This window comes from Ischnura elegans, chromosome 5 (assembly GCF_921293095.1).
Source record: "Ischnura elegans chromosome 5, ioIscEleg1.1, whole genome shotgun sequence".
Taxonomy (NCBI): domain Eukaryota; kingdom Metazoa; phylum Arthropoda; class Insecta; order Odonata; family Coenagrionidae; genus Ischnura; species Ischnura elegans.
This window is the reverse complement of record NC_060250.1, coordinates 134,496,021-134,522,194: the sequence shown is the minus strand read 5'-3', so window position 1 is coordinate 134,522,194 and position 26,174 is coordinate 134,496,021. Positions and strand designations below refer to the sequence as shown.

At 40.6% G+C, this 26,174-nt stretch overlaps 1 protein-coding gene across 1 annotated transcript; it reads left to right on the top strand.

Annotated features, from left to right (window-relative positions):
- The first annotated feature begins 16,049 nt into the window (after positions 1-16,049).
- On the top strand, positions 16,050-17,629 carry LOC124159895. Its single transcript, XM_046535779.1, has 2 exons — positions 16,050-16,269; positions 16,546-17,629. The coding sequence occupies exons 1-2, from the start codon at positions 16,149-16,151 to the stop codon at positions 16,872-16,874; spliced, it is 450 nt and encodes a 149-aa protein (XP_046391735.1). The 5' UTR covers positions 16,050-16,148; the 3' UTR covers positions 16,875-17,629.
- The last annotated feature ends 8,545 nt before the right edge of the window (positions 17,630-26,174 follow it).

Here is a 26,174-nt window from a genome sequence, read left to right as displayed (position 1 = left end):
ATGCAACAAGGCGTGGGTTGAGAGCAATATTCTTAGATAATATTGCATAATATTATTCATTGGAAGGCCTTAAAGGGAACATAAAGTTTGGACAGACACGCATTCATTCGGCTCTAAGCTGTAAGTAAAGTTTTCAAATTTCTATTAATTAAATACTTCAATGAGACCCAACATATGTCAGTAGCTTAGGTATTTTCCTTGAGAGCTATCATCAATCCCTCCTAGCATTTTGTTGAAATTATTGTAAGGACATTACTTTTGTTATTTTGTGTTGTCCAGCGCCCAGAATTGAATTATGCTCTCTAGTCTCTTGGGTTGTATTCAAAGGTAGTACCCTCCCTTTCAATACAACCCTAGCATTCGATTATTTTTATTAGCATTCCTATGATTTTCAAGATTGCCTGTTGTAAAAAAAATCATGAGATAATTTCTGTTTTCTTTGAATGACATTTAACTATTGTTGTGCTTGCTTATTTCATTAACATTTGGACTAAAGTTTTATTTCTCTAAAGTAATGAAACCACTCTCCAGCCTTAAATTTATCAGGTGGATTTTGTGGGAAAATTAACTGCTTACACCTTAATTATCGAGGTAATTTCAAGATCTCATGTAATGACAGTAATGATAATAGAATCGCTCAAGAAAATGACTAAGTATATGCAGCCAAGCTCATGTCTCAAACCCTTGTTTGTCATCTCATATGAAGTAATTTGCCAACTGTTGCCTCATAGAAAGTCCAAATTTGTGGGCTCTGACCTAGGTGGCAAGTGCAATACGGAACATGTTACAATTCTGTGATGATCCTTTGTCTTATGCTGGTAATTTGCTTATGATGACAGGTGCATTTCTAAGCAAGTTCCCAGCTGCAACAAGGAAAGAAGTGGATTCAGCTACAAAGGATTGGCTGAGGCACTCTGATGATAGACTTAAAAATAAGAAAAATGTAACTAGTGGTGTAAGACATAGTGTTTAATTGTTGTTTCAATAAATTTTTAACATAAGGCTTTTACTCACTTATTGCCATACTGCAGATTGTTTGTGCCCTTTAGATACCATTTGTGCCCTTTAGGTGCCACAGGCATCCATAAGAAGTGCAGAGTAAGACATGTAATGGATGTCCACAAGTGGGCCATTTCGCATCCATAAGAAGTCCAGAGCAAGACATCCAATGGATGTCCACAAGTGGGACATTTGGACCTGCGTAGGAAGTCCAGAGGACAGCAAATGGATGTCCATGGATGTCAGCCCTGTCATCCATTGGATGTCCAATGGATGCCATTGCGGTGGCTGGGTATATGGCAATGTAGAAAACAGCAAAGTGTGTCTTTGTCTACTGTGGAGGCTGAACTAATTGCCATGAAAGAGGTCTCTAAGGAATTAAAGTGGTTAAAAAATTCTAAATGAGGTAAATTGTTCAGGATTTATGTGTACACAGGCCTGTGTTGTGTTTGATGATAACCAAGGTGCAATCACTTTATCTAATAGTATCACTCGATCTGAGAGAATCAAACATATAGATATAGATGTACATTTTTTGAGAGAAAGTGTTTTGCATGATGAGATAAATTTTGTGTTCATTCCATCAGAGGGAAATATAGCTGATGGTTTTAACAAGGCCTTACCAGGTCCTAAAACTAAAAGTATTGCAGCCAACCTAGGACTCAATGTTATCTAATATTAATGTCAAGGGATAAAAACAAATCCCAACAAGGGGAAGTGTTAATATAAGTCAGAAGTATTGTGTTGGCAGTTGTTTATTTTGTTGTTGTTGTTTTTTCTAACGCTTTTTCCCGCACTACAATTGTTGTTGTCTGTAGATGTTGTGTGATGTGAAGTCCCAAATATATTTTTCGTTGATCACACAATATCTCGCCCATTTAATTCCACTGCTTGCCCGAATCTAACAAAATCAAAGGCTCATATGTACAGAATAGGGTTGTTTTTTTGGACACAGATGCTGAATTAAGGACCGATGCAGACATCACCCGGCAAAGTGATGAAAATCACCACATTGAAGTACCTCCACTAGTTCAAATTCCTGGGTTAAAACTAGCTACCCAATTTCCCTTTGAGCCAATGCATCTTGCTTATTTGGGGGTCATGCGCAAGATGATAATTGCACTGATAAAAGGAAATAGATTTCAAGTAAGGATTGGAGTGAAAACACAAGAATCTCTCTCTGAAATATTGCTAGCCTCAAGGAACTACATTCCTCACAACTTCTAGAGAAAACCAAGAGCACTTAAGGATGCCATGTATTGGAAGGCTACTGAATTTAGACTATTTTTATTGTGGATTGGACCTTTTGTTCTGAGAAACATGGGAAATTCTCAGGTATACCACCATTTTCTCGTATTTCGCATCGCTATGCGGATTTTTAGCCGTGAAGAGTACCGTAACTTCCCCTAACTATGGTCCTGAAGCACAACTATGGTCCAATTGCTTATGATGACTCCACAGTCTACCGTGGTCTACCGTTTAGTTACAGCCGAGCGCTGCCATGGCTCTCGAAATACCAATGTCGGTAAAAGTCTTTTACCGACCTTGCGAAATACTGAAGTTGTCTGCCCTCTAGCGGCAGGGTAAGAAACTGCAAGGACGCGCATGGTAAAGCAACACAGAAGCCATTATGTAAACGTGAAGAGCCGTGTTTTCAAATTTGTTGTCCTACTTTCTTTCGTACTGAGAGCAAGGTAACAGTTATCTCATTTTAGTTTTCTTTATTTATCTTTTAATATATTTGGGATATATTAGTTGTAGTTTGGTGCTTATCTGATGACGTTGTGTGAGAAATGTGCAATAACAGAAAAAACGTGTAACCTTGAGCCCATCTATGGTCCAATTTCCAGGATGGACCATAGTTGTATTCCGGGTTCTTGACTGTTAAAAATAGATTTCTTGTCACATAATTAATAACATGAGCCAAGAACCAATTAAGAGAGATAAGGCATTTTTTGGTTTTCTAGGTAACTTATAGAGAGCAATGAGTGATTGTACGAATTCAATGAGGAAGATTGGGGGTCGCCCATACAGACCTTATTCTGAAGCTGTGATGCAACAGTGTTTGGAGGCTGTCAAAGCAAAAAGACTATCCTCTCGCAAGGCTGCAGTTGTCTATGGAATTCCACGTAGTTCTATAATTCTTAAAATGAAAGCTGTACGGGAAAACAATGTGGCACAACCTGGACGAAGCTGTGTGTTTACTTCAGAAGAGGAGGACATTTGTACAGCATGCTTCCAAAGTGAGCGAGTTCGGATTTCCTATTTCCACAATTGACCTTCGCTGCATTGTAAAAATGTATCTGGATTCATGCGGCCGTAAAGAAGTAAGGTTCACCAACAATTTTCCTGGAAAACGTTGGTCTGAATCATTTGTTTAGAGACACCATGACCAATTATCACAAAGATTTGCAAGTAATATTAAGAGGAGTAGAGCTGCTGTGACCAGAGATATCATAAATTTAAATTTCGATAATCTTGAGAAGGAACTGGAAGGTATTGCTCCTGAAAATATTTATAATTATGACGAAAGAAACCTGGTTGATGACCCAGGAAAGAAAAGGGTCTTAACTAAACGGGGTTGTAAGTATCCCGAAATCATAATGAATTCAAGCAAAGCGTCGGTCTCTATCATGATGTGTGGCAATGCAGCTGGTGAGATCCTACCACCATATATCAATTATAAGGCTGAGAAAATGTGGGATACTTGGACGGAAGGTGGAGTTCTAGGAGCCAGGTATAACCGCACGAAAAGTGGTTGGTTCGACAGAATCAGTTTTGAAGACTGGTTCATGACTTTACTCTTACCTGAGCTGAAAAAGAAAGAAGGAAGGAAGGTAATTATAGGGGACAACTTAAGCAGTCATTAGCCCAAAATTTATTAAGATTTGTGAAGAGAATGATACTGCATTCATTGCCTTGCCTCCAAACACAACACATCTGACCCAGCCTCTGGACTTGTCGTATTTTCGCCCTATGAAAATCTACTGGCGACAGATACTAGATGAATATAAACGATCATCTTGCGGAAGAAAATACCCAACAATCCCAAAAGACATTTTCCCTTCGCTGTTAAAGAAGTTGGTGGATAGGTTGGCTGCCAATGGACCTTCTAATCTGAAATCTGGATTCAGAAAATCAGGAATGTATCCTCTCAACAGGAATGAAGTATTAAATAGGTTACCGAATAATGAACTCGATTCCTCACTACCATTAGTGAGTGCGTCCTTCATAGATCATCTTGAATTAGTGAGGGCACAAGAAACTCTTACGAACTCTGATTGTACCGGTACTGGTACTAGGAGGAGGAGAAAAAACATCAATGTTGAGCCAGGGAAGAGTGTATGTGCTACAAATGATGCTGATAATTCAGCCAACAGTGGCCACGAAGATATACCTGGACCTTCAGGAATTTCAAAGAAGCAAAAGAGATGTACAATACCAGTAAGTGTATACAGTAGCACATACCAGTACCATACCTACATTATTCTTCTTTACTTTTATTACTTGCATTAAGGCAATGAGATTCATATTACGCTTCTCAGATTTCCAAGAAGACGGTGAGTACTAGTAGTGATGAGGATACAGCATCATTTGTATCAGATGACGATGGTACCTTTGACTTGAGCACATCAGAAGAAAGTGATGATGGATTAATGGAGTCTGTTGATGCGATAGTAGTATATGTGCCTCAAGTTGGTGATAATGTAATAGTTCAGTATGAGGGGGAACACTGGCCTGGTGTTGTACTGAATGTGCACAAATCAGGCATCACAGTAAGCTGTATGGAGAGAAGTGGGAATTTTTGGAAGTGGCCAACTGTAAAAGACATTTTAATATACAAGACATCAGATATTATATGTAAAATTAGTGTGCCAATGAAAGTATCTTCAAAAACGGATTTGTACAATTGTCCAGAGCTAAAAGAAAAGTGGGGTACCATATGAAGGAGTAGATTTAAACTTGATTGTTTCTGGCTTTACTTTGTGAAAATCCATTCTTAATAATAAAACGTTATTGTACTTTTCCACACGAATTTAATTAATACGACCGGTTTCGTCGCAGAGGCGACATCATCAGGTACAGAATCCGTTATAATAACAGTTATTTTCTTCTTGTTTATCTGGTTGCTATTACGTTGGTAGGGGAGGGTTGCGTTGGGGTTGGAGCGTCACTCAGCTTCAGGGGAATCTCCAAGAGCGGGGAATAGTTTACAAAAATATTTTCATTTGCTAAAATTCCATTTTTTATATGCTTCCTTATCTCCAACTCCTCCAAGCAGTCCATCCTTCTTCCCTTTCCCTCAAGGTGGAGAATTTCCGGAACAAAATTGCTCCTGTGGTCACTCTCCCATAGATGTTTCGCAAAATGCGATTTTTCTAATTCCCCGTTTCTCAAATGCCTTCCGTGTTCCTCTGCTCTTACTCGGAACGAACGTCCAGTCTGGCCTATGTAATAGGTCTCACAGTCACTGCACTTGAGTCTGTAAATGCCACTTCTATCATTTAAGTCAATTTTATCTTTTGTATTGCACAATAACGCCCTTAAATTAGATGTGTTATAATATGCTATTTTAAAGTCTTCTCTGGGAAAAAGGTTTGCGGTTGCCTGTGAAATATTTCCATAATAACTCAGTTTGCACCAGCGTTTCTTATGCTCATTATGAATGGATGAATGGTATATCATTTTCTGTGCCCGGAGGGAGTATTTCTTCCTTAACAATTTATCTATTACACTTTCTTCGTATCTGTTTTTAACTGCAATGTTTTTGATGGTTTTGATTTCCATGGCGAGGTTCTCGGCAGAGAGGGGGATGTTGAGTGCTCTGTTTAACATGGCATGAAAGGCGGCTAGCTTATGAGAGGGGTGGTGGCGGGAGTCGGAGGGGATGACATGGTCGGTGGTAGTCTCTTTCCTGTAGATTTTGAAGTCGTAGCCTTTTTCCGAGGTTGAAATAGTGATATCGAGAAAGTTGATACTATGGTTGGATCCTTTTTCACATGAGAACTTTATGTTTTTGGCTTGTGTATTCAGTTTATTCAAAAATATGTCCAGTTGCCTCATAGTACCAGTCCATATGGCAAACACATCGTCAACGTACCTGTACCAAAAAAATTTGAAGAAAAAATTTTCAGTGAAGATTCAGTGAACACCAATTTTATCCATTGCTGGTTATCAAAACCATCAAAAACATTGCAGTTAAAAACAGATACGAAGAAAGTGTAATAGATAAATTGTTAAGGAAGAAATACTCCCTCCGGGCACAGAAAATGATATACCATTCATCCATTCATAATGAGCATAAGAAACGCTGGTGCAAACTGAGTTATTATGGAAATATTTCACAGGCAACCGCAAACCTTTTTCCCAGAGAAGACTTTAAAATAGCATATTATAACACATCTAATTTAAGGGCGTTATTGTGCAATACAAAAGATAAAATTGACTTAAATGATAGAAGTGGCATTTACAGACTCAAGTGCAGTGACTGTGAGACCTATTACATAGGCCAGACTGGACGTTCGTTCCGAGTAAGAGCAGAGGAACACGGAAGGCATTTGAGAAACGGGGAATTAGAAAAATCGCATTTTGCGAAACATCTATGGGAGAGTGACCACAGGAGCAATTTTGTTCCGGAAATTCTCCACCTTGAGGGAAAGGGAAGAAGGATGGACTGCTTGGAGGAGTTGGAGATAAGGAAGCATATAAAAAATGGAATTTTAGCAAATGAAAATATTTTTGTAAACTATTCCCCGCTCTTGGAGATTCCCCTGAAGCTGAGTGACGCTCCAACCCCAACGCAACCCTCCCCTACCAACGTAATAGCAACCAGATAAACAAGAAGAAAATAACTGTTATTATAACGGATTCTGTACCTGATGATGTCGCCTCTGCGACGAAACCGGTCGTATTAATTAAATTCGTGTGGAAAAGTACAATAACGTTTTATTATTAAGGAGTAGATTGTTCATTCAACTTTGTGCCAGCTGTGCTCAGAGACTTTTGAGAAGGTATTTCCTTTGTATTGTGATTTATATATTTATTAAAATACTTCTGTATCTTCTTGTGTACAAAAATGAGTAAAATAAATGGTTTAAAATAACGGCATCATTGAACCAGTGTATAAAATTCATAGTGGTCTATAGTTGTGCACATGCCGCACAACAATGTACCACATTTAAGTATAATGTTTCACCAACACATTAACAGCATTAAGGCCAACTCTCACAATAACTTAATTTCTCACATAACCTACTACCTGTAAAAAAATTTCTGTGAATTTAAGAAATTATGCAATCACGTTAAGCATTAAAATACGAGGGTGGTCTGAAAAGTTTCCGACCTCAACGTGAAGATGGCAACACTAGTAAATAAAAGCTATGAAATTTAATTGTTTATTTGTTTACAGTTACTAACCAAAGTTTCAGCCATTTTGGACGCGCAGTTTTTATGTAACAGTCATTTTAGTGAGTTGATGTGAGTGATTTTGTGATAATGGACAAACTCGAGTATCGAGCCGTCATTAAATATTTGTTTCTGAAAGGCAAAACGCCTACGCAAATCAAGGATGAGTTGGATTCTGTGTATGAAGACTCTTCACCATCATTTACAACAGTGAATTTTTGGGCAGCTGAATTGAAACGTGGCCGTAAGAGCTTGGGAGACGATGAACGTTCGGGACGTCCAAAAACTGCAACTACAGACTAAAATATCGCCAAAGTTCACCAAATAGTGCTAGAAGACCGCCGAATTAAAGTGAGAGAGATAGCAGAGGTCATGAACATATCAAAAGAACGTGTTTGTAACATCTTACATCAACATTTAGGAATGAGAAAGCTGTCCGCGCGTTGGGTGCCGCGTTTGCTCACGTTAGAGCAAAAACTTGTTCGAATGAACATTTCCAACGCTCTATTGGCGAAGTTTAAACGCAATAAATCCTAGTTTTGGCGCCGACTAATTACTGTTGATGAAACTTGGATACACCACCATACGCCCGAAGCGAAAATACAGTCCAAACAGTGGACTGCACAGGGGGAACCGGCTCCAAAAAAAGCTAAAACTGTTTTTTCGGCTAGGAAAGTGATGGCGACAGTTTTTTGGGATAGTCATGGAGTTATTTTAATCGATTATCTTGCAAAAGGAAAAACCATTAAGGGAAAATACTACGCATCATTACTTGACTAGCTGAAGGCAGAACTTACGGAAAATCGGCCACATTTGCAGAAAAAGAAAATCCTGTTTCACCAAGACAACGCACCGTCTCACATCTCAGCGATTGCAATAGCTAAAATCAAAATTCACTAACTCTTGGTTAACTATGTGGTATTCCATTATTTCCTGGATATAAACAGTTACTTATACCACTTATTTTATAAGAGCGCGACCCGGGTTTCAATGAGTAATCATCATCATCAGGCGCTAATTATAATTTGTTTATCTTGTTGTTAATCTTGTTGTTACCTAGTTACTTGATGAATTTTAAAACAGACGCCAGAATAGGTGAAAAGGATGGGTAGAGGTATTCATTTATAAGGGTACTATCTTGATTTTCAATAATTTTTAAAATTTCTAACTGTTCCCTAGAATCCAGTTCTCGACGGTCATTGCAAAAATTTAAAATATTCATTTTAAAGTCGCTTCTGTGGCAGTTACATATTAAGTGCTTAGCAAAATTACTCTTTTCATCTTTATTATGTTTGTAAGCACTTAAATGTTCTTTTTTCCTAATTTCAAAACTTCTTCCTGTCTGTCCCACGTACACACCATTGCAATCGCTGCATTTCAAAGAATATACTCCACATCTATCCAATCGGTCTATATGGTCCTTGCATTTAACGATCAGTCTCCTTAAGGTGGAATAAGGTCTAAAAGCCAAGCGGAATTTGTCCTTGGGTAAATGATGAGCCATTTTCAGAGAAAGTGCATCGAGGTACGTCACTGTGCACCACTGCTTCTTTTTATCCTCGTCCGCCGAAAAAAATTATATTAGTGAATTTTGTTCGTGAAGCAAGTACGGCTACTCAAGTAAAGTTATACAGAAAGTTATCCATCAAGAAACGGATCGCCTCTCTCAATATTTACTTCAACAGCATGTGTCTCCGGCAGAATCTTACCCCATCTTACGTTAACATCACAACATCTTCACGGTCACCAGCTGCCATCCATGCCGTTAGGAAGGCCATATAGACCGATTGGATAGATGTGGAGTATATTCTTTGAAATGCAGCGATTGCAATGGTGTGTACGTGGGACAGACAGGAAGAAGTTTTGAAATTAGGAAAAAAGAACATTTAAGTGCTTACAAACATAATAAAGATGAAAAGAGTAATTTTGCTAAGCACTTAATATGTAACTGCCACAGAAGCGACTTTAAAATGAATATTTTAAATTTTTGCAATGACCGTCGAGAACTGGATTCTAGGGAACAGTTAGAAATTTTAAAAATTATTGAAAATCAAGATAGTACCCTTATAAATGAATACCTCTACCCATCCTTTTCACCTATTCTGGCGTCTGTTTTAAAATTCATCAAGTAACTAGGTAACAACAAGATTAACAACAATGTGGCATTTTTTAGTGTTCCCCCCCCCCCCCCCCCCAGAAGTTTGAGGGGAGAATTCTGGCTGGTATGCTGTTCACTAAAACTAAGGGATGATGTTTTGCGGAACAGCCGGTCAACAGGAGCAGTGGCGCAGTAGTGAATTCGCCTGGAGTACCCCCTCCGCCGCTTGGAAAAATCCCTCCCCTCAAATCCTGTCTCGTCGTGTCATAGCCAACTCTCGCTCTCTTCTGCTCGTGGGCCGGTCGGGGACACATGTCTAGTGAGACATGGCAAATTTTGAGCAATTATTCTGCTGGTATTTAGCTGGTAATGTTTTCTTGGGATCATGAATTACTATCATTGTTTTCTGTAATACTTCTGATTTTTTGAATACTCTACTTTGAATAGATATCGTACGGTAATAACTCGTAAATTGTTTTTGGCTACCTTTTTCTTGTGAGCTGTTTTTCTTGTTTGTGGAGTCTTTCCCTGATCCAGCATGTGACCGACGCACAGTGGGGTATTCAGGCCTTAAACCTGGCCAAAAAGGCAAAAACTCAAATTCGTCGTAGAGGTAAACTAAGTTTTATTACGCAAATGTGACTAGTCGGTGGGCCGCCCCATGTCTTTTTTTATTCCTCTATGCACATCCGGTGGCTCCAATGGTCAGTTGAAGTTTGGCTGTCTGTCTGAGTGGTTGCGCTTTTTCATCGTTTTATGCGGATGACAAGAGTTTGCAAAGTTAATTTTTGTGAGTCAACGGTTCACAGGATTCTAGTGAAATTTTCTTCGTATGTTTATTAAGGTAAGAGCTTACTTTTAACATCGTTATTTGGTATATTTTGTAAATACTTTTTGTATAAAAAATATTACCCATCACTAAAACTTATTTTTCTCAATTTTTTTTATAAAAGTTAATTTTGAGGAAGCTTTTTCTAAGTGTGTCAGGCTTTGTCAAGGTGTTTTTCATTGATAATCTTGTGCATTAGTATAAGGAGGAATAAATTCAGAAGTAACATTTTCCGCCTAAAGCTGCTTTTGTTTGTAAAATAAGTTCAACCTATATCTTGTTGCTAATTTTAAAGTCAAAACTCACTGCAGCGTCAATATGCATTTAGACATAAATAGCTTATTAACTCCTGTCGTATTGCTTAGATAAAAAAATTGCTTTAACATGGATAATATTAAAGTACACCCTCGATTATCTGAGCCCCGATAATCCGAAACTCCGGATTATCCGAGGCAGCTCTAGGCTTAAATATATGATTTAATTTTCGAACTAAATATAATAATACTGTTAAAACATTTTTAATTTTTAAATTATTCTCTTTTAATTCAAAATTACTTTCAAATGTCCTTTTCATTGGTTAATGAACATGGATATAATACTTTAAAAAAACATTTTACTCTGGTCTAATTGCAGCCCAATGTTATAATAGATGACAATTTCGTATTGTCTGTGGTCCGCGGTATACATTTGCCTATTCGTCGCTCCTCTTATTCTTCTGCGTAACAGAGAAAGTTTTCCCTTAAATATTTAAGTTCTAATCCTTAAGTATTTAAATATTAATCCTTATGTAATAATCCTTAAGTATTCAAATATTAAAGTTTAAATATTTAAATATTTAAGTTATATATCGTAACACGCCATTTTGGGCGGGTTGCCATGAGGGGTCAATAAACAACGATAGACAAAAGAGTGGGAGCGTCCGCGTTGACAGCAGGTAATTAAGGTGGTAAGTAGGTGTGTTACGATATTTAAGTTAAAGTTTTTCCTTTAAGTATTTTATTACTGACCAACTATAACTTTTGTAACTATTGCAGTACTTTTACATATTCTTAGTAATAATATACGTTTGTTTCGTTTTAAGATATTGAAAATGGAAAAGGAGTTTACAAGACGAGAATTGTATGATATCCTGAAGGAATCACAAAGCAGGACAATCGATGAAAAATTGTTGTTTCTGGAAAACCAAGTTAAAGAAATTACCAACTGCCCAGATGTAGAAAAGGGTTCTTTAAAACGTTCCCTTAGATATTTTAGATCGGAATTCAAGCAAAAGTGGTCTTTGGCATACAACAAAGAAGACAGATTTTTTATGCAGAATGCAGAGTGGTTGGCGAGTATGGTCAAGGTACCAGTATTTGTTTCGGGGATACCAGGGCGCCCATCAAAGGATTTTGCTAGAGCAAGTGAAAGGAGTAAACGTCGAAAAACGGAAGAACTGAGGCAACAGACATCTCCAGAAGAACTTACCTTCGCAGCAGCCATGAGTCACAGAGCTGCAGGTAACCCTGCTGCAGCAGATTTGATCAAAAAAGTAACCGAAAGTCCAACTAGAGCATCAAAGATTAAGAAGAAACTTGCTTTGCCTGAGAAGAGTGAAATAAGAAAACACACTCCTACCGAAGCCCTAGGAATTTTAATAGATGCCGAATTGACAAAAAATCAATATGAAGTCATTAGAGATGTAAATAAAAAAGTTTATCCTTGCTACTCGTTACTAAAAAATGCCAAAATAGAGTGCTATCCAGCAGAAGATTCCATTGTAGTTTCTGAAACATTGGCTGAAGTTAAACTTCAAGCATTGCTGGATCACACATCTTCAAGATTATGCAAATATTTGGAAGAGGTGTTGAAAACCATCGACATAAAAGAAAAACACAATTTGGAACTGATAACGAAATGGGGATGCGATGGTTCTCAACAGTCGCAGTTTAAACAGAAGTTCCAGAATAAAAGTGACAGCGATGCAAATATTTTCCAGAGCTCCTGTGTCCCCTTAAAGCTCCTAGCAAATTTCGATGGAAAGACAAAGACAATATGGCAAAACCCGACCCCTTCTTCCACCAGATTCTGTCGGCCGATACGTATTCGCTTTGTACACGAAACTGCTGACATAACTGTGCAAGAAATCAAGTACATTGAAGATCAAATTCAAGATTTGCGCAAAACAGAGGTACAGAATGATGTTGGTGTAGTACGTATCAAACACACTCTTGTCTTAACAATGGTCGACGGGAAGGTCTGCAACTCCGCAGCTAGTACATCGTCAACGATCAGGTGCTATATCTGTGGGTTAACATCCAAGGATTTCAACAAATTAAACAAGTCTGCTGACGTAAACCCCGACACGTTAAAGTTTGGACTGTCTACTCTCCATACTAGAATCAGATTTCTGGAGTCGGTGCTTCATTTGGCATACAAAATACCATTGAAGAAATGGCAGGCGAGAACTTTAGAAGACAAAAACATTGTGAAAGAGACTAAGAAGAAGATTCAGAGGAGGTGTAAGGAAGAATTAGGGCTTCTTGTTGATGTCCCTAAACAAGGTTTCGGGAACACAAATGATGGCAATACTGCTAGACGTTTTTTTCTCAATCCTGCCACGGCCTCAGACATCACAGGAGTAAACCTTGATCTGATCAAAAGATTGAAAGTGATTCTAGAAGCCATTACAAGTGGGCATCACATTGATGTCGATAAATTTCAATCGTACGCTAATGAAACGGCAAAGCTTTATGTTAGCATGTACGATTGGTATCCTATGACACCGACTATGCATAAGGTTTTGGTTCATGGCGCTACGGTAATCAAGCATGCTATTTTACCCATAGGCCAGCTGTCTGAAGAAGCGGCTGAAGCCAGAAATAAACATTTCAGACTGTACAGAAGTAAATATTCCAGGAAATTCAACAGATCAATCTGTAACAGGGACGTCCTTAATCGACTTCTTCTAACAAGTGATCCCTTTATGAGCTGCTCAAGAACACAGCCTCGAAAACAATCCAAGCCTTTCAACAGTGAGACACTCACACTTCTTCTGCCAGAGCCAGCCGAAGGTGGTAGTTCCGGAAGTGGTGTAGGAGAAATTCATGATGAGTCCAGTGAAGATGAAATCGGTAGCAGTGACGAAGAAGAATTTTGAATGTTTTAAATTTATGTTGGGTAACTTTATGTTTTAATGTTAAATTTATGTTGGGTATGCTTAGTAGGTAATAGAGTTCTCTTTTAGAATATGTTATATTATTTTTTGACTTTTTCCGGTTGGTCTAACGAATTTTTTTTATAAAAAAATTTCGGCAGGTCTTATAAAAAAAAATAACTAGGCATATCTTCTAAACGATTAATTTTATAAAAAAATTACTATGAATAAAAAAGTCTTAAAATTAAATGAAATGTAGAATCCAAAAACATCATAAAATATAGGTGTTCCAGTTCAGTTAAATTTTGGCCACCATATTGAAAAATGGCGGGCACCAAAATTGAATACAGGCAATTTATAACTTATTTCCGACTGAAGTATTAATATATCACATTTTGATTACCATTAAGACATATTTGCATCAACTTTAATATTATAAATAGTTTTGGCCAGGTTTATGGCCTAAATACCCCACTGTGCGACGGTTGGAGTATTTCCCTTGTCTGGGCCTACGTGAAAAATCAACTAGATTTACGACGTAACGTCTCAACAAGATAAACAAATTATAATTAGCGCCTGATGATGATGATTACTCATTGAAACCCGGGTCGCGCTCTTATAAAATAAGTGGTATAAGTAACTTTTTATGTCCAGGAAATAGCTAAAATCCACGAATTACGGTTTGAACTGCTTGACCATTCACCTTACTCACCGGATCTAGCCCCAAGTGACTTCTTTCTGTTCCCCAATCTAAAAATTGCTCTCGAAGGACAGAGATTTTCATCCAATGAAGAGGCAATCACCTTCGTAGACAATTATTTTGCACAGAAAAGCGCCGAGTACTATTTGGACGGGTTGCAGAGATGGGAGCATCGCTGGGAGAAGTGTATAGAATTAAAAGGAGACTATGTTGAAAATTTAAAAAAAAAAATTAAAATTTTTTTTTTTTTTTAAGGTTGAAAACTTTTCAGACCACCCTCGTATGTCAAAAGTGGTATATAGTTGTAGGAAGTTACGGTGCCTTAAAGTTAGTTCTCTCTTCAGTTATGCAAGGAAATTAATTTTGCACTTTGTGGAGAACTTCAGTGTATTGTATGGTAAAGAATCTGTATCATATAATGTTCATGGCCTCACCCATCTGTCAGATGACGTCATCTCTTTTAAGGTACTGGAAAATTTTAGTGCTTTCACCTTTGAGAATTGTTTGCAACGCATTAAAAATCTCTCGAAATGCTCAAGTAAACCCTTGCAGCAAATTTTCAAAAGAAGCGAGGAAATGAATAGCTGTGGGTTGATGTGGCAGAGAACTGCTATCATTCAGAGTAAAGAAGTATGTGTGGAAGAAGGAATTCAAGACTCCGTGCTAGGAAAGCCCTTCTACAGGTATGTGGCATCCAGACATGGAAAAATTTGATGCAGTCGGCCAGACAATTGTGTGTTGCTGACTAATGGTGAGATTTTTACAATCACCATGATAGGCACTGTGGAATCGGAAGTTCTTATTAGGGGCCAGTCATTCCTAAACGTGAAGCCTGCATATACAGTGACTTCAAACAGTATGCAAGTTGGCTTATTTGTTGTGAGTAATTATTCACATTGTAAAACCATCAAGATTTGCGACGTGAAGTTCAAGATGCTCAAAATACTAGAGCCTGCAGTTGAAGGATCCTTTTTTGTGGCATCCTTGCTACATTAATAGCCTCTTATGAGAAATGCTTCCATGGAAACATATGTTAAGTTAACATGGTCGGCATACCTTATTTTTTTAAATTTGCTTGGAAAGAGTGTGGTGTGATTCGTAGCACATAAATTAGTATCAGCATGAGAAGTATTTGAAGATGTCGAGGTATTGGAGGAAAAATTATTGTATTTCTCTTTTCTATGTTTTACAGGGAGAGGACATGGGTAGTTGTTGAATTCGATAATTTCAACAATGAAGGAGATGCTGATGTAGCTCTTGGATAGTAAATGTTGAAGGATGTTACTTTCCTGAAGAGGAGAGCAGTCGCTTCAAAAAATTTTCTATAATGAATTGTCTTTCGTCTAATGTCTCTAGGCCCAGGCATTAAAGTAAAATATTGCCAGGCACGAAAACAGGTATGATTTCATTTCATAAATTTATTCCCTTAAAGTAAGGCAAGGAAAATGCTGCAAATATTTTATTCTGTGAAAAAAACGATATGAGATACAAGTGTTGAGTATCTAAACCAAAAAGGTTAATTGCATAGACTATTTTATTATTATTTCTTCCAGATACATATGGTGAAGCCTGCCAGTTTGATAATGCTGCCATCGAAACAAGTGACTCTGGCATCCACAAACCCCGTGGTCGTGGCCTCCGGAAAAAGAAGCCTAGCAAGCGGGTAAGGGATCGAATTCCAGAGGAAACGTCAGAGTCGGAAACGGAGGAGAGAGAGCGAATGGGAGAGAGAGGTATTTCACCTCCTCCAATACAAAGTAAGACCTGAATGAGTTTTGTGACTAAATGATGACTTCAATTCAGGTTTTTTCCAAAGTTCTAACATTGTTTTCTGAGTCTGTGAGCATTGAATACCTTAATTCTGTTTATTTGCAGTTAACATCACTGATTCACATGAGCCTGCTACGAGAGTCTGAATCCCATGACGTGCAAGACTCGTATCCAGTCATGATTTTGCCAGAATCAGCAATGAAAATGATGAATGGAGGTGGTGATTGACCACAGAGAGGTCTTCACCATGGTGCAGCAGCCATCAAGAGATGGAACTTATCGCTGCACTTGCAACCATGAAAATGTGGACGAGAAATTAAATGCCATTCTCAGTAGGAGCAATTAATATGACATTTTACTTGAGAGATTGATATGAATAATGATGAGTAGAGAAACATGTTGTAGTTTTACAGTTGACTGTATGATTGTATCTTTTTCATGCTAATCAGCACTGTGGTGACATTTCATTGAAATGTTAGGATTTTGTTATATGCACTACCCATAAAAATGTACTAAATCTGGAAATTTGTGAAATAGTGCCCTTAATAATCCCTTTAAATAGCTGAAATTATTCCTCAAATTTATTAACAGCTTGTTACCTCTTTTAGGCAAACTGGTGAAAATGGAGCTGCAAATGGGTGAGCAAGCTAGCTTGCTAGCATTGCTGACAAAGGAGGGTGGTAACTCACTATCCCAGATGACCCAATCCATCGAGAAGACCTTCCCATTGAAAACTGTTCAGGAGTTCGAAGAGCTGGAATGTTCCCTGGGAAGTGATGCAGAGCTTTTCGAAAACGTGGTAGGTTTTGCTTTTTTTATTTTATGCTTGTTGAATGAACTAGTGTTCACTTTGAAAGTCAGCTTCTTGAAATCTAAAAATGTCAGGCACAAACTCTTCAAATACAAGGGGGCAACAGTGTGGGGATCTTCGCCTTAAAAATATTTACAATAATAAAAAATAATCAGACTCATTGCTCAAGCTGGCCCGTGAACTCCCTGAAGGCCCCTGTTTAGTGACTCTGCCTTAACCTGTGTATTGGAATCCTCTAAGCCACAATAGTATTAAATCAATTAAATATGACATGGCCTTTACCCTTCAACACTTCTAGTTCTGTCCACATTACGTATGCCACTCACTATTTCAAAGGTCGCATAAAAGGTTTTACCCATGGGCATATCCAGCGGGGGGACGAAGGGGGCAGCTGCCCCCGCCTAGAAGCAAAAGTAAATTTATTTCAAAACGAATTTTTAAGCAAATTTTCTTTAAATCCAAGGAAAGTGATTTAGTATAAAACATGTCATGAAAATAAAAATTTTTTCGAGAAAATAAATTTAAAAACCAATGATGCTGAAGAATCACTTGAAATTTAATTACTAGCCCCATTAGTTAAGTATCATCTTATATTATTAATAAGTCTTCCTTATTACTTGAAATTATTAAAGTTCAAGAACTTGTAATTTTCGTTGTTATGTAATGTCAAGGAGATAATATTTGTTTACTTAATAATTGCTTATAATAATACAAAATGGAATGTTAGCACTCTGGACTCTGAATCAATCGGTTGATACAATAAATCCCTGATCTGTCGGGTAGGTGGAGTGGATTTTACATTTTTTGAAGGTCCTACCGAGATGAGTTTGTAGAGCGTTGCTTCGTGATAAGTACCTTAACCCTTTCTAACCCAGAGCTACTTTTGGGAGAATTCAAATTTCAAGATTTTTCATTATGAAAACTTGAAAATTTTGCTATCAATCATAATTATCGTAGCTGAATATTTGGCCATTACAATTAACACCAAAACATAATGCGTGGTTTAGATATTTTCTAAACAGAACATATAATGTATGCATTTTTGATGTTGCTAAGAAGCAACATTGGGTTATAATGGGTTAAGTGGCCAATCGTCAACGTACAAGTGTGCAGCCAGAGCGTGGGAGAATCTACAGACGGAGAAGACGCTATTCGTAAGGGTCACGCACCAGTTTGAGTGTCATTCACCACGCTAAAATTCCCCATCTGAAGTGGAGTGGAAAGCAGCGTCATTCCAGAGATCAGCGGATTATTATTGTGCGCAGTATCCCGGTTGCAAGAGTGCGCAGTTGCCGCCGCCGAGAAAGTAGAGAATCCTATTGGAGGAAGGAGCGCGTTGATGACACAGCTTACCAGGTTGATGACCGACATCGACTAGCCCTCAAGAAGGATGAAGAACCCGATCATCTTGCTTTAAAAGCCGAGCTCACCCTGATGAACGAGGGAATGGGAAGAGATATATATGCCACACCAACAGCAAGAAATTAGAGGAATCAGATGTATCGGAAGAGCACTTGGCAGGTGAAATGCAAGCAACAATGGATGTGCGAAGACGATTCACCGTAGTTTAACGGAAGTGCGAGAGGATAATCTATCCTATTCAGCCTTCAGCAACGACCTTAACGGAAATGGACAACATCATGTTGTGCTGCAATAGAACATGGGCAAAACCCACTTGAAACACGCGCCCCCAGTGAAGAACGCGGCACCACGTGACCTCCCCTCAGACCACACATCTTCCCCTCCTCTCACACCTTCCCCACTCCGGCCCGCTGCCTTCCCCTCACACCACGTGATTTCCCCACTCCAACACCTAAACGCGCACCTGACCTCACACCACGAACCTTCCCACCCCACCTCCTGCTCATCGAACGCGTCACCACGTGTCCTAGCGGAGCAACCTCATTGGACGGAGGGCGGCCAGGAAGGGGTATATAAGGAGGAGCCCGAGACCTGGGAACTGCAGTACCAGCGCGGAAAGTCGCGACCCAAACCAGCAACAACGGCTAAGAGCCCGAAGGGCGAAAAGCCGAATCCGTTCCCAGGAGAACGGAAACATCCACTCTTGCGGAGAGAGAGAGGGAAAGCAGTGTGGAGGAGGGAGCCTTAGGGAACAGAAGCCGATTGACACCCTCGTCGGTCTTCTTCCCTTTTTGGGGGAACCTTACGGAAAGAGGCCGATTGGCATCCTCGTCGGCCTTTCTTCCTTGTGGAGGGAACCTTAGGGCAAGAAGCCGATTGACACCCTCGTCGGTCTTCGTAACCTAACTGGTTTCGTCCCCTACCTCAACCGGATGCCCCGGCCATCGCGGGCGGAACGGAGACGCAGTCGCGCCCGCCGTGACCGCCAGGAGCGCGCCCACCGACAGCGGGGGTCCCCGCAACGGACACCGCCGCTTCCGGACAACGCCCCCCGGAGTCCATCCCCTTCTGAGGTGGACTATTGGACCTGGTTGCAGGAGCTGGAACGGAGCCCGTGGCCGGCTCTCAGCCCCCTGACGCCGCCCTACCACCTACGGAAGCTGGACTCGCCCCCGACGCCGCAGACTCCAGAGCTGCCGTGGAACAGCGGAGACCCCCGGGTACCCCAGAACCGACGCCCGGAGCAACCCCGGGTACGGCTCCAGGAAGCAGGACGGAGTCCTTGCCCGCTGTCGCCGCTCCTTTAGCTGCGGCCCCTGGACTATCCCCACTGTCCCCGTACTTGGACCTGCCCGCACCGCCCCGACGCCCTCGAGATCCCCGGGTCTCCAGGATCCTGTTCGGGTCTCCGGAGAAGCCTGCACGGACCGACCCGGCCCCAGCCCCGCGGGAGCAGTAGCTGTGCCGCAGTCCCTCGCCCGCCCTTACTGGCGGGCCCATTAAACTATTCCACTGACCCTTGTAAGAAGGATCAATAAACGCACCCTCCGGGTGTTTTAAACTTTACTCTGATACGCCTTTCCTTCCACGATGCTTACCCGATCCCGTGTACCGGGGTGGTCTCCCTACCACCTCCGGAGGTCGCTGAACCCGCGACAATCAGTAACGCAGGACCAATTAGCAAAAGAAACTTCAAACTTCCCAAGATTGAGCTCCAGAGGTTCACGGGAAGTTGAAGTCGTGGCTTGGATGGTGGTCTCATTTCCGAAAGATTCATGACGACGAGTCACTCACGGATTCAGATAAGGTGGAGTATCTGTCACATGATTTGGAGAAGGGGACAGAAGCGAAGGAGTCTCAGTGAAAATACACTCCAGCATTAGTACATCCAATGCGTTTTCAATTTCCACGTTATTGTACAGTGAATTCGTGATTCTGTTCCCGATCCTCAGTAGTGCCATAGTGAAATCACTTTTATACCTTGCAGTCTCCCCAGCGTTAAGGTCTCCCTCCTCCTCAGGAATGTTTCATAATAATGAGGGGAATAAGGCAATTTCATTTGCATGACCACTCAATTGGGCTTGTGTTATTATTTAGGTACCCGATGTACTGCTTACTGGAGATCTGCAGGTTCAGTCTCCTCAGAGTTCTGAAGTCTCAGAGGGGGTAAGTCATGCTTCTCAAAATTCTTAAAATATGTTTTTATTACTTTCAAAGGATATGTTAGGAAAAGAATCAGGCAACTCATCTTCGTGCTTCACTTACTTGAAGGAGTCCTTGCTTTTGAATAAGATTTCTAAACTTCAGCGCAAACTATGGCGGAAGGAAAAGGCTCCACAGGCCGCAAGGGCAGAACTTGACCAGGTGAGGAGGAAGTTAGCCACTCTTCTCTTTTTACGTCTGGCGCAGTGTAAATATCTCGGTGGGAAAAAAGGCAGACTTAGCCAGGGGACGTCATAAAGGATGCTCCGCAAGTGAGATTTGCAGTGGGGTGGTAAGGCTATAAGGTCCTTGTACAGAAAGGATTCCGCCTTCCATTTCATAGCACACTTTGTAGGAAACTGCAGAACATTAGTTTAACTCCAGGCATTTTGTCTGATATCCTTCTCTAAAAGTGAGCCAGGGCAATGTCTTTTCATCTTCCCAGGAGAGGGTTTGTGTACTCATGGTTGATAAAATGGAAATCAGCGGTGGACTGTGCTATGACCAGTCCCCTGGGTCGCATATCACATTAAATGATAAAGACATGAACATAACTGGCAGTCAACTTTGTGTGGCAATGGTTCGTGATACAAACACAAACTGGAAACAGGTGATAAGGTATCACATCAAAAACAAAAGTACCCAGTCGAATCACGTTTCATTTTGTAAATGATTGTGTTAAGGCAGTGGAAGGTATAGGTTTTAATGTCATTGGCATTGTAAGAGATATGGTGCCCAAAAACCAAGGGTCTTGTAGGTATTATGGTGAGCGAGTAGGTAGGTACTCTGAGGTGAACTCTGTACCACATCCTCTGAGGGCTAATGATAGGTTGTACTGCTCCAAGATGTACCTCACCTGCTCAAGAACCTTAGGAGTGCCCTACTATCCCATGACATATTTTTGCCTAGGGATGTTGTGGAAAGGTTTGGGTTGTCCAGCGATGTAGTACAGCAGTGTACAGCACCTGAAAAGTCTGGATGATATTCAGAAGAGGAAGGAGCTCACACTGGCACCGAATATAACTGACAGGACGCTTAACCCAGGTCAGTTTCACAAAATGAAGGTGAGTCTGGCCCTTCATCTATTCAGCCACCAGGCCATCACTGCCCTTCAAACACTGGTGAAGCAGTGGCATGTTGACCTCCGTTGTTCACCGTAGATATGACATTTCACGATCAAGCTATCAAGATCAAAACGGTGTGTGAAGTTTGTTTTCTATTATTTCGACGACAAGTAGTGAGAAAAGTCACCTGTATCACTTGCGTGGGCTAATTTAAGGCTTTAAATCGGTGAATAAATAGTTATTTTAATTATCTGTTATTGTGCGTTGCACGTGATGAAATTAAGAATGGCAGTGACTTCCAGTATTTGATAATTGCATTTGTCTATTTCCCACTATATTTTTATATATCGTTTGTGGATTTACCTGTACTATTGAAATAGGTTGTAGCTTCTGCGTGTGTTGGCAGGGGAACCGATTCGCGATCTCACACGTGAATTGTGTGTAGACGGTATTAATCTGATTGTGTATCGGTGAATAAACCAAAGAAATGGTGAAACTCTGTCACATTATCATTAGTAAAAGTTTCTTTCAACAATAAATTCATTTCTCGAGTTCCTTCGCTGTCCATTGTTTTTCATTGCGTTTTTATCTGTGATGAAGGCTCTCCAGCTAAATGTTCGTGATGAATTTTCAGCAGGAAGAGAATCGGACCACCGTATGACGGATAGGACTACCTTCTCCGCTAATACGGCGTTGGCAAATTCAACGGCACGGCTCATAAGCTAACGATCGTTATCCTTCAGTATTACAAGTTTCTTTTACATCACGATTTTCCGCCGACGTGTAGCAATAATTTGTCATAACAAATTCCATGAGGGTTTTGGCATCAATTTCTGGTGTCCTAAAATAAGGCTCGTGTGCTAACACCCCCTGCCACACGACTTTTAGGCGGCTAGATGGGTAATATGATGGCGAAACATTACCAGTAAGCCGAGACCGTTGTTGGTGTTTTTGTCCTCCGAGGGATTTTCTCAAGGGTTTTAATCAGAAAAAAGCGAGCGGTGATGATTTACTCCGATCTTTATCTATTTCCAGAGATAGAACGAAGATGGAGAGAGACTTCTTGCAATCAGTGAGATCGGAGCTGAAAAATAGGCTAGACGCTGGAGAAAGTTACATCACGATAAAGTACGTGAAAGGAATTCCTACAATAGTGCCAAAAAAAACTGCGATGTGACGGAGATGTGAGGTCTGCCGATAAGGCTGATGTCGCATCTTTATGTATTTACTACCAGAATGTTCGGGGCCTCAAGACTAAGATTAGCAAAATAAATTTATCGGTTACGCTCTCTGATTTTTGGAAGGTACGGAGTAAGTGTTACCTCTGGTTGTGCACAAAGGAAAGTTTCATTCCTTGATGGGTATTCCTTGGCTAGAAGTGCTTCCTATAAATTGGTACAAAAAGTCTGTTCCCAAAGAAAGCTATAAATGTGGTTGCCAACTGTGAAAATGTGCTAGAGGATCTTAAGAAAGAGTTTCCTTCTGTACTCTCTGGAAAGCCTGGGCCGATCAAGGGTTATGACGCCCAGATTGTATTGAAACCAGATTCTGTGCCTGTTTTTGTATCTCATAGACAAGTGCCTATTCCATTGAGAGACAAGGTAAGAAAAGAGTTGGAGAAAATGGTTGAACAAGGGATATTGGAGCCCACGACCAACACACAGTGGGGTACTACAATTGTAGTGGTCCCTAAAGCCAATGGCGAGGTGAGAATCTATGGGGATTACAGTCGTTCAGTAAACCGTTGTCTGAGTATGGACATTACCGACTACCACTGATAGACGATTTGTCCTTAATAGGTGAGTGTTTCTGTTAAATTGATCTTTCTCAGGCATATCCGCAATTAGCCGTTGGTAAATAATCACAATCTATATTAACTTTGAGCACCCATGTAGGTTGTTTTAGAGTAAAGAGAATGCTCTATGGGATAGCTTCTGCGCCCGCTATTTTCCATCAAACCATTACAAAAATCTTACAGGGCATTCTTAACTTATTTGTGTATCTTGGCGATATTCTTATTTATGCTGAAAATTGGTGTGAATGTTCTTCTGTTTAAAAACAGGTATTGGGGTAATTAGCCCACCATAACATTGTCATTAACGTACCTAAGTGTGATTTTTTTTGTAAACAGTCATATTTTTAGGTCATGTGCTAGATTCTCATGGTTTACATGTTGAGGAATCTAAGGTTAAGGCTATTGTGAATATGGGCGCGCCTTCAAATGTGTTTGAGTTGAGTGGTTTCCTAGGAGCTGTCAAATTCTATTATAAATTTCTCCCGGATGCATCTACTTTTATGGCACCATTAATTAAACTATTGAAGAAAGATTTCCCTTAGTCTTGGGGTAAGGAACCAAAGGAAGCCTTTGCGAAATGTAAGACAGCCCTTAGTAGTAGCCAGATGCGTATTCCTTATTCCCTTACGTTACCTATTAGACTAACTTGTGATGCCTCTCAAGTTGGGGCTGGGGCAGCTCTATCTCATATTCTCCCTTCAGGGGAAGAGCGCCCAGTGGGCTTCGCCTCAAAAACTTTTACCGCCACCGAACGCAATTATGCTCAAGTGGAGAGAGAGTTGGGCAGTACTGCCACGGCTACAGATATAAGACTGTGTAGAAAAAAGGGATAAATATCCCTCATGCTGATGTTCTAAGTAGACTTCCATTGGCAGATGATACACCAGTGAAGTCTCCTGAAAATGTAATATGTTTAGTTAAGACATTAAGTGTTACCCTTGAATGCCCAGTCGATTGTGCTAGCCACAGAAAAAGATCCTGATTTATTAAAAGTACTGATGTACAGTCAACTCCAAAAGTAAATGTGGGAAGCTCAGCCGCGCCACTCCTAGGACCCAGCTCGAAACCACGTCAAATTCGCATGGCAAACTTTCGGATGTTGGCACTGCATTTGAAAAAAGACGCGGTAAGAGGAGTTGGGGGTGGTTGGGGTGGAAGAGAAGTGGGATGAGGAAGCTACGAACTGCGAGAAGTCCTTTGGTTTGCGCCGTATAGTGTGAGTTGAATGGACACTACCTTTCGAGCTATTTTATCGGCGACAAAAATTCTTTCGTGGACTAAAAACATACGAGCGAGATCCCAGGCAGTATGATCGCAGCTGGCACGAGTGACGAAGCTAGGAGCGAGGTAGAGAGCCTTACGACCATGCCTAGAGGCGATCGCAGCGAATCCTCGGCCTCCGTAAGGGGGCAAATGGTTGGAATGAAAAACGCTGGATGCTCAACTGCAGAAGTGGCAGCAAATTTTGGAGTCCACCCGAATACAGTCCTCAAGTGGGTTCGACGAGCACGAGAAGATGAGGACCTCCAAAGTAGAGAGAGAAGCGGCCGTCCTCGCTGCACCAACATTGAAGATGAAGAGAGAATGCACCAGGCTATTCTCAACGAGCCGCTGAGGGCAGGAGGAGCTGCCGCCGTTAAGCGAGAGCTAATGTTGGGTTGCAGCAATGAAACAGTAAGACGGCGGCTACGAGAAAGGGGAATTTTCCATAGGCAGCCAGCTAGAAAGCCGTTCCTTACGCCGGAGCACAAAGCTCGTAGGGTGCGTTTTGCTGAAACATATGTGGACGTTCCTCAAACGTATTGGGACCTCTGCATATTCTCCGACGAAAAAACATTCTCTTCTGATGCAGATGGAATGGTGAAACTTTGGCGTCCAACCCTCACACGGTGAGTTGCTGCAATATCAATTTTACTTAAGAGTGATAGTGATAAGATATCTCAATTCTGGTATTTGCGAATAGATAAGATTCTGGAAATGTTTATCCTGACATATTTTAAAAAAATTGAACATATTGAATTGGAAATAAGCAATTCTATAATATTAAGAGTGTATTTGTATCTTGCAGGTATGAGACGAAACATATGATTCGAGGACGGAGGTCAGGCAGAATATCTGTCAGTTTTTGGGGGGCTATAACGGCTGCAGGTCCGGGGCCACTAGTGAGGACGACGACAAGGATGTCCGCGGCACAGTATGGAAATATGCTGGAGGATCACCTACTACCTTATTTGAAAGAGATTGTGCCTGAGGGTGAAACAGTTTCCTTCGTGCACGATAATTCTCCTGTTCACACAGGAGCTTTAGCCCGGCAATTCTTCTATCGGCATGAGAACATTGATGTTCTAGACTGGCCAGCTAGATCCCCAGATATAAATCCAATTGAAAATATATGGGGATTGCTGGCAATGGAACGAGCGTCCGATGATATCAGGACAACAGAAGAGCTGGTGGCACACGTCGTGGAAATGTGGAATTCTTTGGGCCGACGGCCACAGTTATTTGATGAAGACCCGACTCCAAGGCGTTCTAAACGCCCAAGGAGACGCTATTAAATATTAAATAAAATGATAAATTAAATTATGAAAATTTTCTCCCATCTTTCAAATTCTCATTTATCTCAATTTTTCCCCTCCGAAGCTTTTGAGCTTTTGTACTCATGTTCTTTGACCTAAACATCGAAGAGGTTCCGCGATCTCATATAATTTTGCGTCCTTTATTAGTAATGTGGATAATTGAGGACGTGATCGGTGACTGAGGCCTTTTGCTTCACTCAGGACAGGTGGGCAGGCAGGAAAGGAGAAAGTTATCAGGAGAAAAGTGTATCCACCAACATGAACCTGGTGTCGGCACCATTGCATTTTTTCCGTAGAGGCGTGTGGGACTCAGAAATAATCTTGCATAAAATTGTATTCACAACAAATTTCTCAATAGCTGTTGGTTAATCAAGAATATCTTTTAATAAATAACTGCAAATTGTGCATTTCTACCGGCAGATATGTT

Excerpts from the sequence above, each read along its gene's own strand:
- LOC124159895 (XM_046535779.1), top strand. The coding sequence starts at position 16,149 with ATGGAGGTGGTGATTGACCACAGAGAGGTCTTCACCATGGTGCAGCAG. Across the intron at positions 16,270-16,545 it reads GAAATTAAATGCCATTCTCA|GCAAACTGGTGAAAATGGAG; the intron begins GTAGGAGCAATT and ends TACCTCTTTTAG.